The 14,298-nt window shown below is 41.0% G+C and overlaps 2 protein-coding genes across 3 annotated transcripts; one reads left to right on the top strand and one right to left on the bottom strand.

The window, feature by feature from the left end:
• Positions 1-5,588: 5,588 nt before the first annotated feature.
• Positions 5,589-9,477, bottom strand: LOC146498202 (GTPase IMAP family member 9-like). Of its 2 annotated transcripts, none has more exons than XM_085141139.1 (2): positions 9,202-9,477; positions 5,589-8,414 (listed from the first exon to the last, which is right to left on the bottom strand). In XM_085141139.1, the coding sequence occupies exons 1-2, from the start codon at positions 9,219-9,221 to the stop codon at positions 7,322-7,324; spliced, it is 1,113 nt and encodes a 370-aa protein (XP_084997265.1). In that variant the 5' UTR covers positions 9,222-9,477; the 3' UTR covers positions 5,589-7,321. The 2 variants fall into 2 exon arrangements, with proteins under 2 accessions (XP_084997265.1, XP_084997264.1); XM_085141138.1 differs by having other exon boundaries at positions 5,592-8,424; positions 9,206-9,469.
• A 1,737-nt stretch (positions 9,478-11,214) lies between these two features.
• On the top strand, positions 11,215-13,052 carry LOC146498201 (GTPase IMAP family member 9-like). Its single transcript, XM_085140482.1, has 2 exons — positions 11,215-11,812; positions 13,021-13,052. Exons 1-2 carry the CDS (start codon positions 11,215-11,217, stop codon positions 13,050-13,052), a joined length of 630 nt encoding a protein of 209 aa, XP_084996608.1.
• The last annotated feature ends 1,246 nt before the right edge of the window (positions 13,053-14,298 follow it).

Here is a 14,298-nt window from a genome sequence, read left to right as displayed (position 1 = left end):
CCATGGCAGAGTTTGGAGTCTGACTGGTTGAGGCTGTGGACAGGTGTCTTTTATACAGATGATGAGGTCAAACAGGTGCCATTCATACAGGTAACGAGTGGGGGACAGAAAAGCTTCTTACAGAAGACGTTACAGGTCTGTGAGAGCCAGGGATTTTCCTTGTTTGAGGTGACCAAATACTTATTTTCCACCCTGATTTACGAATAAATTCTTTACAAATCCTACCATGTGAATTCATGGATTTTTTTTTCACATTCTGTCTCTCACAGTTGAAGTGTACCTCTGGTGCAAATTACTGACCTCTGTCATCATTTTAAGTGGGGGAACTTGCACAATCGGTGGCTGACTAAATACTTTTTTGCCCCACTGTATATTCAGAGCTGAGGCTTACCAGTGGAGGGGCAGGGACGCCACGCACAAACTCAAAAAAAGAAAACACACCAAGACACAAGTGCAACACAAAAATCACACACTCACACTAATAAACTAAACAAGGCAGGTGTGTACACTCAAAGGATCCCACCACCAAGGCACCCTGGTCTCCTCCACGTCGGCACTCCGCATCTGAATAAAAGAAACAAAGAAAATTTTAATAGATTACAACAAAACTAATGTAGCGCTGGGGGATAACCCTACTGCAGAACCACACTGGTGATCTGCAGCTATAAAAAGGGCCTCCCACCAGTGGTGTAACAAAAATCCAAACTACAAATCAAAACAGAAAAACAACATACAATCTGGATAAAACTTTAAAATCTGGAGCAAACGGAATCGCCGTATTACTCCAACTAGCCGTCTGCCCGACTATAAATTAATCATACGCTCATCAATATGTACGCCAGCTGACTCCCATAACCGGCGTGCATATGGCCGCTGTCCACGCCGACGTCCACGTTAAAAAGCGGACAGCAGCAGGAAAAGAAACTTCGCAACGGGAACAGACGGTAAAAGCCAAGCAAAGCAAAGCAGCAGCACCTCAGTGTGGCGTTGCGTAAAACCAAGGCCCACACTTCCTGCAAAGCATAATAAATAATTATTATAAAACAAACAATAAAAGGCAAGGATCGAGACGAAATTGAATTACGTACCGAGTAACCCCGTGTCATGAAACATGAGCAGGGGCTCATAGGAGGCTTCCACAGCTATGCCCTAAAAACAATGTCTGTTTACCACCAAGTAAGGTAATGCACACACTACAATGAGTAAACACCTACCAGCCGCGATGGAGGCTTCAGAATGATCTCTGCAACACAAAGGGGAAGTCAGGTGACCAAAGAGGAGATCACAGGTAAGCGATCCAGGTATGCTCACATGGCCACTATTTATACTAGCGCCCCCTAATGCGTCAGGCTGAAAGTGGGTTGAACCAAAGGATAACATTCATCCTGCCACAAAAGTGTTTGAGAGGTCAGGCCCTGTAAGCAAGTGCATATTCAGCGAGGTGTCTTGATATGGTGCAGTGCAGTCAAAGACTACGCATATTTTGCTGGGCTTTTGAGGGTATTACAGAGTTCTTTCTCTGGCATTTTCTCCACATCACCACATGCTATCATGTTCTCCATGAAATTTGCATAGTCTGTGTGGTATCTTTGGTCCCTTTTGAATCTGCATTCGAGACTACTTAAACGTTGCATTGCACTTGGCATGTTATTGTGAAGATTTGGTGTGTCGCTTTTAAAAGGCAGCGGTACTTCATAACGTCCATCTAGCTTTTGCTTTATTCCTTCTTGTAGCTTTTATAAAGCGGACATCTTCTAGTGAAATGCTTATCTTTTCCACTACTCTCTCTGTAAAGTCTGAATAAAGTGCTTTGATTACATCTGGAAATGTTACTTCCTTTACTTGTGTCTTGCAGATGTAATGAACCTTATTGTGGAGATCTGAATTTCAGTGAGATGCTCCAAATGTGGCCATGCCTTTGCAGTGTCTGGAGTAGGAATATGGCTACGATTAGCGTGTATAAAGTTCGGTGTGTAAACAACTGGCACAGTAAGTTTCTTCTTGGAAAACAGTCCCCTTATTTGCAGAGCTTCAAGTTTTGTGCAGGGTACACTGGTTGTGTTGGATGACATTGTAGATAGATTAAGCTTAACTTGGGTTTTGGTTGTGTCCAAGTTATTTGCTACTTTATTAAGAATAAATGAAAAATCACTGTGTCCAGCAGAGCGTAGGTCAGTACTTCTTTGCTTGGCTCATTTTTTGTGGATACATAGACATCTTCGATACTACCAGTCTGTGTTTTTACTTTTGAGTCACTCAATTAGACGTGGTCTCATGACTGTGTTACCTGTTGCTGGGTTTCCTTCAATTCACTTACATGTTGTTCCGTGGGTGGTTCTTTCTTTGGCTCGTCGTTGTCTTTCTTCATGCAGGTGTGACCAAGTGGTCGGCGGGGTTGGATAAAAAGTAATAAAATGACAACGCCACCTAGGGGAATTTCACCCCCAGGAAATATATTTAAGAAAAATAAATAAAAAGAATAAAAGGAGGCCGCACAGATTCAAGGATGCACTCTGAGGCAGGTTGGCTCCAATATTATAACAATTTTATTTATAGTAAAAATAAATAAAATATTAAAACCCAAGATGTAGCGTCATTGTTGACAGTGTCCTAAAGTGAAAATAAAACAATCAGGGAACTTTGACTTACCAGCAGCCGTGGACCCAAAAGAAAATCACTGCAGCCCACCCGGTGCTGTACAAAAGAAAGTGTGAAAACGACCCACCACCTAAGGTCCCAGGGCCACTGGCACGTCCTCCGTTCACTGAAATAAAACACAGAAAAATATGTTAAAAGAATAAAAGGACACTGAGCGTCAGGCTCGCTACAGATCATAAAAGACTAAAACACACTTTAATAACTTTAATAAAAGGAAACGCACGCACACACATGCAGGAAGGCTTATACCCCACGGGTCAAACTACCACTCGTGCTGGTAGTAATTATCCTCAATCGCAAGCCGGTCTGACTCCTCACCAGCTGAGACCGGCAACCGAGGCGATTTAAAGTCCCAGCACGACACTCGGGCAGAGGGTCGCTTCAGCCCGATCACAGAAGCGTGGGTACGAGCAACAGTCCAGGATAAAAATAGAATAAAATCAGGCAAACCAGAAAAAGGTTAGCCTACTTAATAAAAACAAGATAAGACCAGCTAAAACAAAACGAGACAAGACAAGACATCAGGCTCCACCAAGGAGGAGTCCTCACAACAGCGGCTGGGAAGGCGTTTCACTCTTCCGGTTTAGGTTGGGCGATTTGCCACGGAGAGGCGAATACAGTAGTCAAACCCTAAAACAGATAAATGTAACCTTAGACTCTTATAGCTATGAATGCTAATAAAAGTCGTTTTAACGGCTTACCTCAGGGACGGAGGCACTATACTCTCACTGGTGGGGATAACACGAGCACCTCTCTCCGCAACACCGGAATAAAACAAACTGCCCCGCTACAACAGGCCGCAAAAACTATTAACACAAATTCCAGTGCTCGGAGGGAATCTGAGGTTAACCGAGAGCATACCTGTAGCTGTCATATGATAGACTCTTGCTGATCAGTCCGTCGCAGTGGGCCAGCATTTACTGCTGCTTTGTGCCGAATGCATGGGAGGAATGATCCAACAAAAAACACCGGCTTGCTTTATACGGGCTAACGCCACCCTGCAATCAATATGCAGGTGGGTTCCCAATTAACCTAGTTGCGCGGCGAAGAGAGTGAGCGCAGGAGAGAGCGAGCGCAGGAGAGAGCGAGCGAGAGAGAAAAAGAGAGGCGAGTAGCCCATCTGGCCACACAGGCATGTAGGATACCGTTTTCAATTCAATTTTATTTATATAGCGCCAAATCACAAAAACAATCACCACAAGGCGCTTTATATTGTAAGGTAGACCCAACAATAATACATACAGAGAAAAATCCAACAATCAAATGCCCCCTATGAGCAAGCACTTTGGCGACAGTGGGAAGGAAAAGCTCCCTTTTAACAGGAAGAAACCTCCGGCAGTGTCAGGCTGAGGGAGGTGCGGCCATCTGCTGCGACTGGCTGGTGTAAGAGAAGGAAGACAGGAGAGAAGACATGCTGTGGAAGAGAGACTCGAGATTAATAACATGTACGATTCAATGCAGAGAGGTCTATTAACACACAGTGAGTAAATGCTTTCCAATGCTTAAACTTAAGTGGATCCTCACTAAATACAGAGGGATCTGGAACAGGTAGTCTATTAGCTGAAATAGCTTCTGCCAAAACCTTTACAAGCTCACCTGTACTCTCATAATTGACGTTTAACTGTCTTCTTGTAAGGGTTGATTAGCATTATTCTTGGACTCTGATACCTGTAAGTTTGCAGGGTTTAGTGTGACTCTTTCTTGCTTTACTGAAGCGTAGTCTTCCTCATGAACTTGTAGTTTTGCCTGTGCTGCTTTGAATCCTTTCAGATTTTATAATCTTTCAATTTCTCTTCTTAGGTCTTCACCTGACCTTCTCCTTGCAGCACTTTCCTCTTGTTGTCTCTTTATCACTGCTGCTTTCTCTTTTTGTCTTTAACTTGCAGTCAGTTTCCTCCTTTTCCTCTTGGAGACATTGTGAGATTGCAGCAGCTTCTTGCTCTGCAGATATGCATTTGTCTTCTTCTTCAAGCATTTACAATTCTTCCTCTGTATTTCTCTTGTTCCGTCATTATCTGTTGATATCATCTCTGTAAGTGACAATCACAGTATCTGCAAGCTACTGGTTTTTATGTTTGTAGTCATTTAACTTACATTCATCCAGCTTAGGGAGGAGAAATGTCAGGTTGGTGTAGGCAGGTTACTTTAGGAGCTAGGTGCATTTGATTTTACTTTGTGGCTGGGTTGTATTTGGGGTGGTCAGTTCAGGCAGGAGTACCTATCCCCTGTTAGGCTTACTGAGTTACTCTAGGGAACTTTTTTAATGTTTAGGTTGCAATGAATGCAGGTGGAACTTCTAGCTTGGAAGCACATCTGTGACTGTGTAGGCTGCCTGTTTGTTGGCTGCTTTTTAGCTTGGCTACAGTTACCAGCAGGGTTGGCTCTCCCATTAAACTTTAAGCTCCACTTTAATGACAAACATTTATCTAGGACACATATGTTTCATAATGCAACAATGAATTAAACTGTTCAACAATCTACACTAAATCTACACTAAATTACACTAAGTGTAATTTCACTATCAAACAAACTCCACCTTTATACAAAATAATTATGTATTCAAATGTTCTGCAGCTTGCCCTGCGACAGACTGGCGACCTGCCCAGGGTGTACCCTGCCTCTCGCCCTATGACAGCTGGGATAGGCTCCAGCGCCCCCGCGACGCTGAAAAGGATAAGCGGAAGCGAATGGATGGATGGATGCAGCTGCAGCTTCTGCTTGGAATCTGCACTTTAAAGACCAAATATGAAAGACTTAATATGTGTTAAAATGTATGAATACTTTTAATTGCAAATTAACATTCGAGTGATAGATTTGTTGGAATGTCAGCTGAATTTGCCAGTAACCTCATCTTCCTAGTGGTATTGTTTTTCTCTTAAAATGTGTTACTCTATTCTTATGGATATTTTCACATTTAAAACTACCTGTTTTTGCTGTTCAGATTCCCCTTGGAAATTAGGGTGTTAGTCTACACCCAAAGATATGGTTGATGACTAAACAACTGCTTTTGTCTGTCCAGCTGCCACAGAACAAAGGCAGGGTACACCCTCAGCAGGCTGCCAATTTATCTCAGGGCTAGCAATATATGTCATGTAAAACCCACTGAAATGCCCAAATAATATTTATTCATAACATCTAACATAGAAAGCTTTCTTTCCCAACCTGAGCTGTTTCAGATGTTTTTTGAAATTCTGAGCTCTCTGATCTCAGGTTAAGGTGTCTTGAAAGCACTCCTGCTTCTTGTTTTCCCCGAATGTTGACCACCTGTCCAAGAGTACTGAAGATCTGAGGTCACGCATCCCGGTGACAACAGCGTGCCCACCCCAGAAAACAGGCCCAAGATTCAGTCCTGTCCTCCAAAGGTCTTGTGTCCCTTGAGTTAAGTTTTTGTCACTCTCTGCGTCGCCTTTCTTTGGTGCTAATTCCGTTTTATTAAGTAGTAGTGTGATTACTGCACATGTGAGAGAAACAGGGAAAATGCAGGGCTGTAGAGAGCTGTTGATAATATTTGCTAAATGATTTGTAAAACAATGAGATACAGGTTTAAATAGTTTTGTTTTGATGGGGTGAAGTAGAGAGTTGCAAGACTTTAACTGATGCTTAATTTCTACCAGATCTTTCAAATCTACAGGTGAGAATGTGGACATTTAGCTTGTGGCAGTAATTTGATCAGAATGTGATGCAGTACTAGATAAATAACCATGAGAAGCTAAGATACTATTCAACCTGTAGTTTAATATTTTGTATTTTCCAGACTTATATTAAAAAATATATATATAAAGTTAACCAGCGACACTGAGAAACCAAGAACAACACTCAGTTGAATTATGACAGTGACTCACAAATTTATTTTAAAGGAGACAACTAGGTTACAAAAATAAGGACCAATGCTTACAGTTCTAGAGGTCATGGAACAAAGTCCACAAATCTAAGTTTATTGTCAGGCTGCGAGTCATACATGTGAAGGCAAAAGTTGGAACAAAGATGCATTCTTTCACAACGAAAGTCACGAAAAGTAAATCTCAGAAACAAACAAACAAAAAACATCACTGTCAACAAGAGAAGTTACAAAGAGCTCCCACGATCAGTTTCTTAACGTAACTGCTTATCTATAGGAGCCTATATGTTTAACCACTGTTACAGAGTGAGAGGGTACATCCTGCTCATGCTGAAAGTCCGTCACCAAAAATAATAATATGCTCTCATATCCACACATACACCAATTATTTCACATAAAACATAAATGTGTTTGTAAAAAATTTAAACATATACAGATATCTCTAACTATAATATTACCATGACTGAATACTATGAATGTCCCAAAAGCCCACAGTAAGACTCTACTTCAACTAATAAATCACTAAGATAACATAAGAAGGAAATTCAATATGTCCACAGGATCTGCTGTGTGAAAACAGCGAGCTGTAAATGAAAAATAAGAGAAACACTCAAAACTTCAGAAAGAAAATTGACAGGTTTTATAGGAACCTCACATATAATTCCCAAAATATTACGACTTTTGAACTTGTTGCTATCTGCAACATCATGCTAGGGAGTCTAGACATGCTGGGGAACTCTAAGAAAAAGTTTAAAACAATGGTTCAATGATACAGAGCGGCAGTCATGAGTTTCTATATGAAAAGATCCTGACTGTCATTCAAAGCTAGAATGTAAAAGTGGTTTTTAACATCTTCCCTAATTTTTTAGCTCCTCCAACCACTGCATGGCCAACATTAAGTATGGTTTCAGCAGGTACTGTCAGAAAAAATAATGGATTAAACTCCTCAGCTTTATCTCTGGCTTCATTTTCATATCTGCATTGAATCTTGCATCTTTCTTCCTCCACTTCTCTCTCACACTTCTCCTTTAACTTCTTCATCTCCCATTCTCTCTCCTCTCTCTCCCTCTTCCTCTCTGCCTCTCTCTCCTCCTTCTCTCTCTTTCTCTCCTCATTCATCTCCTCTCTCTCCCTCTTCCTCTCCTCCTCTCTCTCCTTCCTCTCCCTCTCTCTCTCAGCCTGGAGTTGTTCGTTGTATTTCTGCATCTGTTTCTCATATCTTTCCCGTATTTCTCTCTCCATTTCTCTTTTTTCTTTCTGTATTTCTTCTTCTTTCTCTCTCAGGATGCGTTGTTTCTCCTCTTCAATCGCCCTCTCAGCCTCTTGGAACATCTCGTTGGTGTAGTGGCTTCCTCCGTTCTTCTGGACTATCTCTCTGATCTTCTGGATCAGCTCAGTGACCTGAGAGCGCTCCTTCAGTTTATTATTGAAGACGTGGTACTGACCGTTACATCTGGTCACGAGTTCCTGCAGGTCTGAGCTTTCTTCTAAGAACTCTTCAATAGTGGTGGCTTCAAGTAGGTCTCCATGGGTAAAGAGAACCATGCTGTATTTGTCTGCATCAGCGCCAAAGATTTTTTGAATCTTTTGCACCGTCTGCTTTTCCTCTTCAGTGAATCTGCCCAGTCTGATGACCACCAAGAAGATATGGGGTCCTGGAGAAGCATTGGAGATGCATTCGCATATATTTTTCTGAGTTTCCTCTTCATCAACCCTGGTATCAAACAGGCCTGGGGTGTCAATGACAGCAACGTGATGTGCATCCACTGTAGCTTTTCCTTTGGAAGATTCTACAGTCATAGATTTGGCACTGAACTTGGATTCAAAGCACTCTCGGCCCAGAATAGTGTTTCCAGTAGCACTCTTCCCAATTCCAGTCTTCCCCACCATCACAATCCTCATCTCATCATCATTTGTCCTGCCAGAATCTGTGTAGAAAGATCAGAAAGAATACATGGCAGGAAATATATTGTACTTATTATACATATACCTGATCATGCACCAGGTTTGGGGTTGGTATTTTAGGTTACAAATGTTCTGGTAGATGGTCAAAAGTTAATTCAGCATCTGCAGAGATGGGTCACAAGTCTCTATTCTGCTGTTGATCCTGTGAAATCAGAGTCATCCTCAGTAATGACCCTGACACTCTGCTATCAGGAAATGCAATTAATCCTTTTTTTTTCTTTCTTTCTGATCAATATAATCACAAATGGCTTGTAAATATCACACTTATGAACCGTGTAACTATAATGTTACAGTGGATAACATATTTAATAGCAGAAATCTTAATGGACATTCAAAAGTTATGACCTCTCTTCCACATCTCAGAGCTAAATTCACAAACTGCTGTCTTAGAGACTTGGTTAAATAAGGAGCAGGTTGACATGGTTAGAAAGGAGCACTATGGACAATAGTAATGACCAAAGGAGAACAGTGAGTCTTTGTCTTTGTTTTCCTATTGCCCATTATTATTGCTTGCTATTATTTTTGTATAATGGGGTAGGTCTTGATAAACATTCTGCTTCTACCTACTCTCTTTCAGACTTAAAACATTTATTTACACCATCACAGGTCTGTGTCTAATACTAACCTCAATGATCTTGTTTTTATTTTTATAATCTATCAACCTGCTTGCCAACCAAACATGATTTTAAATAAGCCATGATCAATGTTGTAACACTAGAAAACATGACTAACATGATGACTTACCGAACTTGCCAGCCATGCTTGGGTTGTAATTGCTTCTGTCGATGTTCAGTCTAAACAGTGTTGTGTAGCCAACAGAAGTGGAGTAAGAAGTGAAAGGCAAAGACTGTGCTGCAGCTTCTTTAATAGGCAGTATGAGCTAAACCACACCTACAACTGACTCTACTGAACACAGAGTGAAAGTGAAAGTAATGTTTTAATTTCAGTTACAAGGGGATTTTTCCAAAACTGGACATGGACTCAAATGCATTCAAAACTCTGCATCTGTCTGCACTAACTACTATGTGAATAAATCTTTTGTTCTTGAATATTGTTCATTAAAAGTAATTTACATTTTTTATTAAAAATATTTTGAGATTATAAGATAACATTTTGCAAGAATTGATGTAAATTAATGATGCCAGATCTCACACATTATAAATAGAACTGAAAATATTCAGTTTATTAATGAAAAATAATCAAAGATTTGCAGCTTGAGGACATGTAAATGTGAACACATTTTAATATATCCTGTTGCACTGATATTTTCTATAAGAAGGCGCAGATGTGAAACAGTGAAAACATCATGTAAGAACTGCTTTGTGCTGCAGTGTCTGTACTTCTAAAAAAGTGTTGCTGTTTCTTGTAAATGGGGATGGGAGGGGGGGGGGACATCATGGAAGTTTGGTGCACAAATCAAAAAACGAAACTTAAAGCAAAAGAAATCTATATCTATATATAAATCGAATCTGTGCAGCAGTGCTTGCTATTCAGAAATAATGCTGCCGTTTCTTGTAAATGATTTTGGGAGGAGAAAGCAAGGTCTGAAGAGTGAATGTAGTGACTTCCTGTACCTGCAGGAGGGCTGTGGTCCTCAGTACCATACTCTATTAAATAACCAGGACATAAAACAACGCAGCTGAGACAATGAAACTGAAAATGGATGTTCCTCAGATCCAATTTTTGTTGAGTTTTTCATTAGTCTTTGAAAGTAAGCAGAGCACATTACTGTTTTCACACTTATATTTATTTATGAATAGAGCCAATGACATCAAAATAAATAAATATAAACAGTCACTAAACCTGCTTTACTGCTATATACAGATGCATGTGTGCTTGTAATGCACAGGACTAATCAGACTGCAGCTGGAAACATCATTCTAGCACATCAGTGCTGTGAATCGAAGTGAAGTGCTAAGTCTATGACTGTAGCCTGTTCTAAAGGGAAAGCTATATCTGTCTGATACCAGGCCTTACTTGGATAAAATCACAAAGGTGCATCCCTGTGTATCTCCTAAGCTTCTCCATGACCCTGTATCTTCTTGTATGCTCTCAGATGGGCAGATACACTAAAGAGGAAATGCACATGGTGCAAAGAATTCAAGAAATCAACATGGTTATCCGGCTTTATAAAAAACCCTTATAACTGGAAAAGTACCACAAAACTTTAGTTTTACTTTCACTCTGTGTCCAATGCAGTTATTTGTGGGTGTGGATTGGTTGATATGCTCTGTTAAAGGAGGTGCAGCACAGCCTCTGACTTTCACTTCTGACTTGACACATGTTAGTAGTGTTTTTTTAATGTTACAGCAGTGATCAGACTTGAATAATTAAATGTTAGACAAGCTCTGTAGAGAAAGTCTTTTGTAGAAAGCAGCTGTAGCTGTAGCTTTGAAAATCACTTTGAAATAACTTTTAACCCTCTAATCCTAGCTTCAAACTCCAATCCCAACCCTATGATTTAGGATTTTATATGTATGTGAGGTAAATTTAAAAAAAATCTAAATAATAATTAATAACATACATACACATCATTGATCATGACTATGACCTCACAGAATTAATAGTTGTGACACATCTTCTTGGGTATCTGCAAATTTTTGGAATCTAGAAAAATCGATCCCAAAACTTAGTTGATGTTCAGAAGTAAAGACTTATGTATTTACAGCTTGATTTAGATCCTTATTCATTATTTCTCATCTTTCTACACAGATTCTGGCAGGACAAAGGATGATGAGATCAGGATTGTGATAATGGGAAAGACTGGAACAGGAAAGAGTGCTACTGGAAACACTATTCTGGGTCGTGAGTTCTTTGAATCCAAGTTCAGTGCCGTGTCTATGACTGTAGAGTGTTCAAAAGGCAAAGTTAAAGTGGATGGGCAGCAAGTTGCTGTCATTGACACCCCGGGGCTGTTTGATACCAGGTTTGATAAGGAGAGAACAACTAAAGATGTATGCCAGTGCATCTCCTATGCTTCTCCAGGACCCCATATCTTCTTGGTGGTCGTCAGACTGGGCAGATACACTGAAGAGGAAAAACAGACGGTGCAAAAGATTCAAAAAATCTTTGGCCACGCAGCAGACAAATACAGCATGGTTCTCTTTACCCATGGGGACCTACTTGAAGGCACCACTATTGAAGAGTTCTTAGAAGGAAGCTCAGACCTGCAGGAACTCGTGACCAGATGTAACGGTCAGTACCACGTCTTCAACAATAAACTGAAGGAGCGCTCTCAGGTCACTGAGCTGATCCAGAAGATCAGAGAGATAGTCCAGAAGAACGGAGGAAGCCACTACACCAACGAGATGTTCCAAGAGGCTGAGCGGGCGATTGAAGAGGAGAAACAACGCATCCTTTTTTTTTTTTTTTTTTTTTTTTTTTTTGCCTGTCCCGTTTGGCTCTTTTGCCATCAGAATTATTGTCTAAAGGCGAAGAAAGATGCCCAACGGATTTTCTTTACCAAATTGACCATCCCAGCTTTGCCGTAATGGTCCATTTGATTCACCTTTTATTCTTTATTTTATTTTCACTTGCTGAATACGGGACAGACTTGACTGGGGGAAAGAAAAGGGAGAAAGAAAGAGGGAAAGAAAAACAGTTGAGAACAGGGACGGGGGAGAAGGGCAAAAAACAAAAACCAACAGAATAAGCAAAAAAAAAAAAAAAAAAAAAAAAAAAAAATACATGTATCGATCACCTACATGTATAAGTGCATATGAGAGCATGAGGGTGGGAATGGATGTTTGTATCTGTGTGTGTCTGTATGTCTGTGTCCATATGTCAGGTTGGGTATCAGACGCCACCTCTCTGAGGACAGCTCAGGCCCTCCAAGGTTTGGAGGCCTATCTCCCCCCACCACTTCCCCTGCCGGGGGCGGACTCCTTCAGACATCGGTGCGTTGGTGGTTCTTTGTGTCCGGGGGTGGGCGTCCGGGTGCACACCGGCTCACTCCTTGGCGGCTGCTTATCGGGGCCTGGAGCCTGGGGCTCGCTTGGGCCACTTCGGAGGTGGGGTGCCCCCGGCCTCTCGGCCTGGGGCTCGGTCACTCAGGCACAGCTGGCTGCCAGCGGAGCTCACGGGCACGTCGCTGCAACCCCCCCTGGCTTCTGCTCCGTGGCTGCTGGGTGACCCCTCATCTGGGACTCTCCACAGCTCTTTCTGGGACAGTGGCACGGCTGCCCCTCTGTTGGTCTTCCTTGGTCTCTTGTGTTCTGGGGGCCTCCGGATGTCTGGAGTTTTGATCTCCTCCATACCTGCTTCATGCCCTGGAGGACAGGGCAGTGGCCCCCCACACCCTCTAGCAGATCATTACATGAGGGAACCTTTTAAGAAAACAAGCGCGTCCATGCTCACAGGTGTACACACGGGTGATCACACACACAAACTACACCCTTTTTGGCTCCTACCTCAATGCACACTGTGCTGTCGATCTTACGTGCTGCACAATAATGTTTAATATTTAGTATTTACTGTCATATTCCCATATATCATTGTGATGTTGTTTATTGTATTACTCTCGTTTTCTTCTGCTTGTTTTCTTTTTTCTTTCTCAACAGGTGATCCAGGTGATCGAAACAACGCATCCTGAGAGAGAAAGAAGAAGAAATGCGAGAAAAAAAAGAGAAGGTTGAGAGAGAAATACGGGAAAGATATAAGAAAGAGATGCAGAAATACAATGAACAGCTCCAGGCTGAGAGAGAGAGGGAGAGGAAGGAGAGAGAGGAGGAGAGGAAGAGGGAGAGAGAGGAGATGAACAAGGAGAGAAAGAGAGAGATGGAGGAGAGAGAGGCTGAGAGGGGGGACAAAGAATGGGAGATGAAGAAGTTAAAGGAGAAGTGTGAGAGAGAACTGGAGGAAGAAAGACGCAAGATTCAGTCCTCGTGTGAAAACAAGGCCAGAGATGAAGCTGAGAAGTTTAATCCATTATATCATCTGACACGAATCGGTGAAGTAGTCGCCGATGCTGGCAGGAGGATTTTTAAAGAAATCCAACAACTAGAAAGGGCAATTTTTAGCCTGTTCAAATAAAAACATGAACATCACTGAAGTGTTGGTAGTAGAGTAGTATAGTATAGTTTCACGCTGCCATCTACTGTTCTGTATTAAAATGTGTATTAGTAACATTAAATAAAGAAACATACACTAATGTTTGATTATCAGTGACTTCTGTTTTCCCCATTGAACTAATGCTCTTGTTTTCTGCATATTAATATTAATTACAACACACTTGTGTGTAGTAGAGTAGTATAGTATAGTTTCACGCTGCCAGCTACTGTTCTTTTATCATTTGTAATGTAACGTCTTAGTTCAACACTGGTTAAAACTGTGTATTAGTAACATTAAATAAAGAAACACACACTTATGTTTGATTAGAATAGAATAGAATAGAATAGAATAGAATAGAATTCAACTTTATTGTCATTGCACATGCACAGGTACAGGGCAACGAAATGCAGTTTGTATCCATCTAGAAGTGCTTTAGTGATATAGATATATTACAATATATATTAGCAATAATATAGATATGTAAGTATATTACAGAAATGGGTCTATTATGGTATGTTATAATGTACACGGTATGAAGTATGTTATGAATATTCTATAACTATAAGAATGTACAGGCTGTAGTGAGTACAAGCTGTTTGTAGTAGAGTAGTATAGTATAGTCTCACACTGCCATCCACTGTTCTGTATTAAAATGTGTATTAGTAACATTAAATAAAGAAACACACACTAATGTTTGATTATCAGTGACTTCTGTTTTCCCCATTGAACTAATGCTCTTGCTTGCTCTTGTTTTCTGCATATTAATATTAATTACAGCACACTTACCA

The sequence above is a fragment of the Neolamprologus multifasciatus genome, chromosome 18 (genome assembly GCF_963576455.1).
Source record: "Neolamprologus multifasciatus chromosome 18, fNeoMul1.2, whole genome shotgun sequence".
NCBI classification, from domain to species: Eukaryota; Metazoa; Chordata; class Actinopteri; order Cichliformes; family Cichlidae; genus Neolamprologus; species Neolamprologus multifasciatus.
Note: the sequence above shows the minus strand (reverse complement) of the source record. Positions and strands in the feature narration are given on the sequence as shown.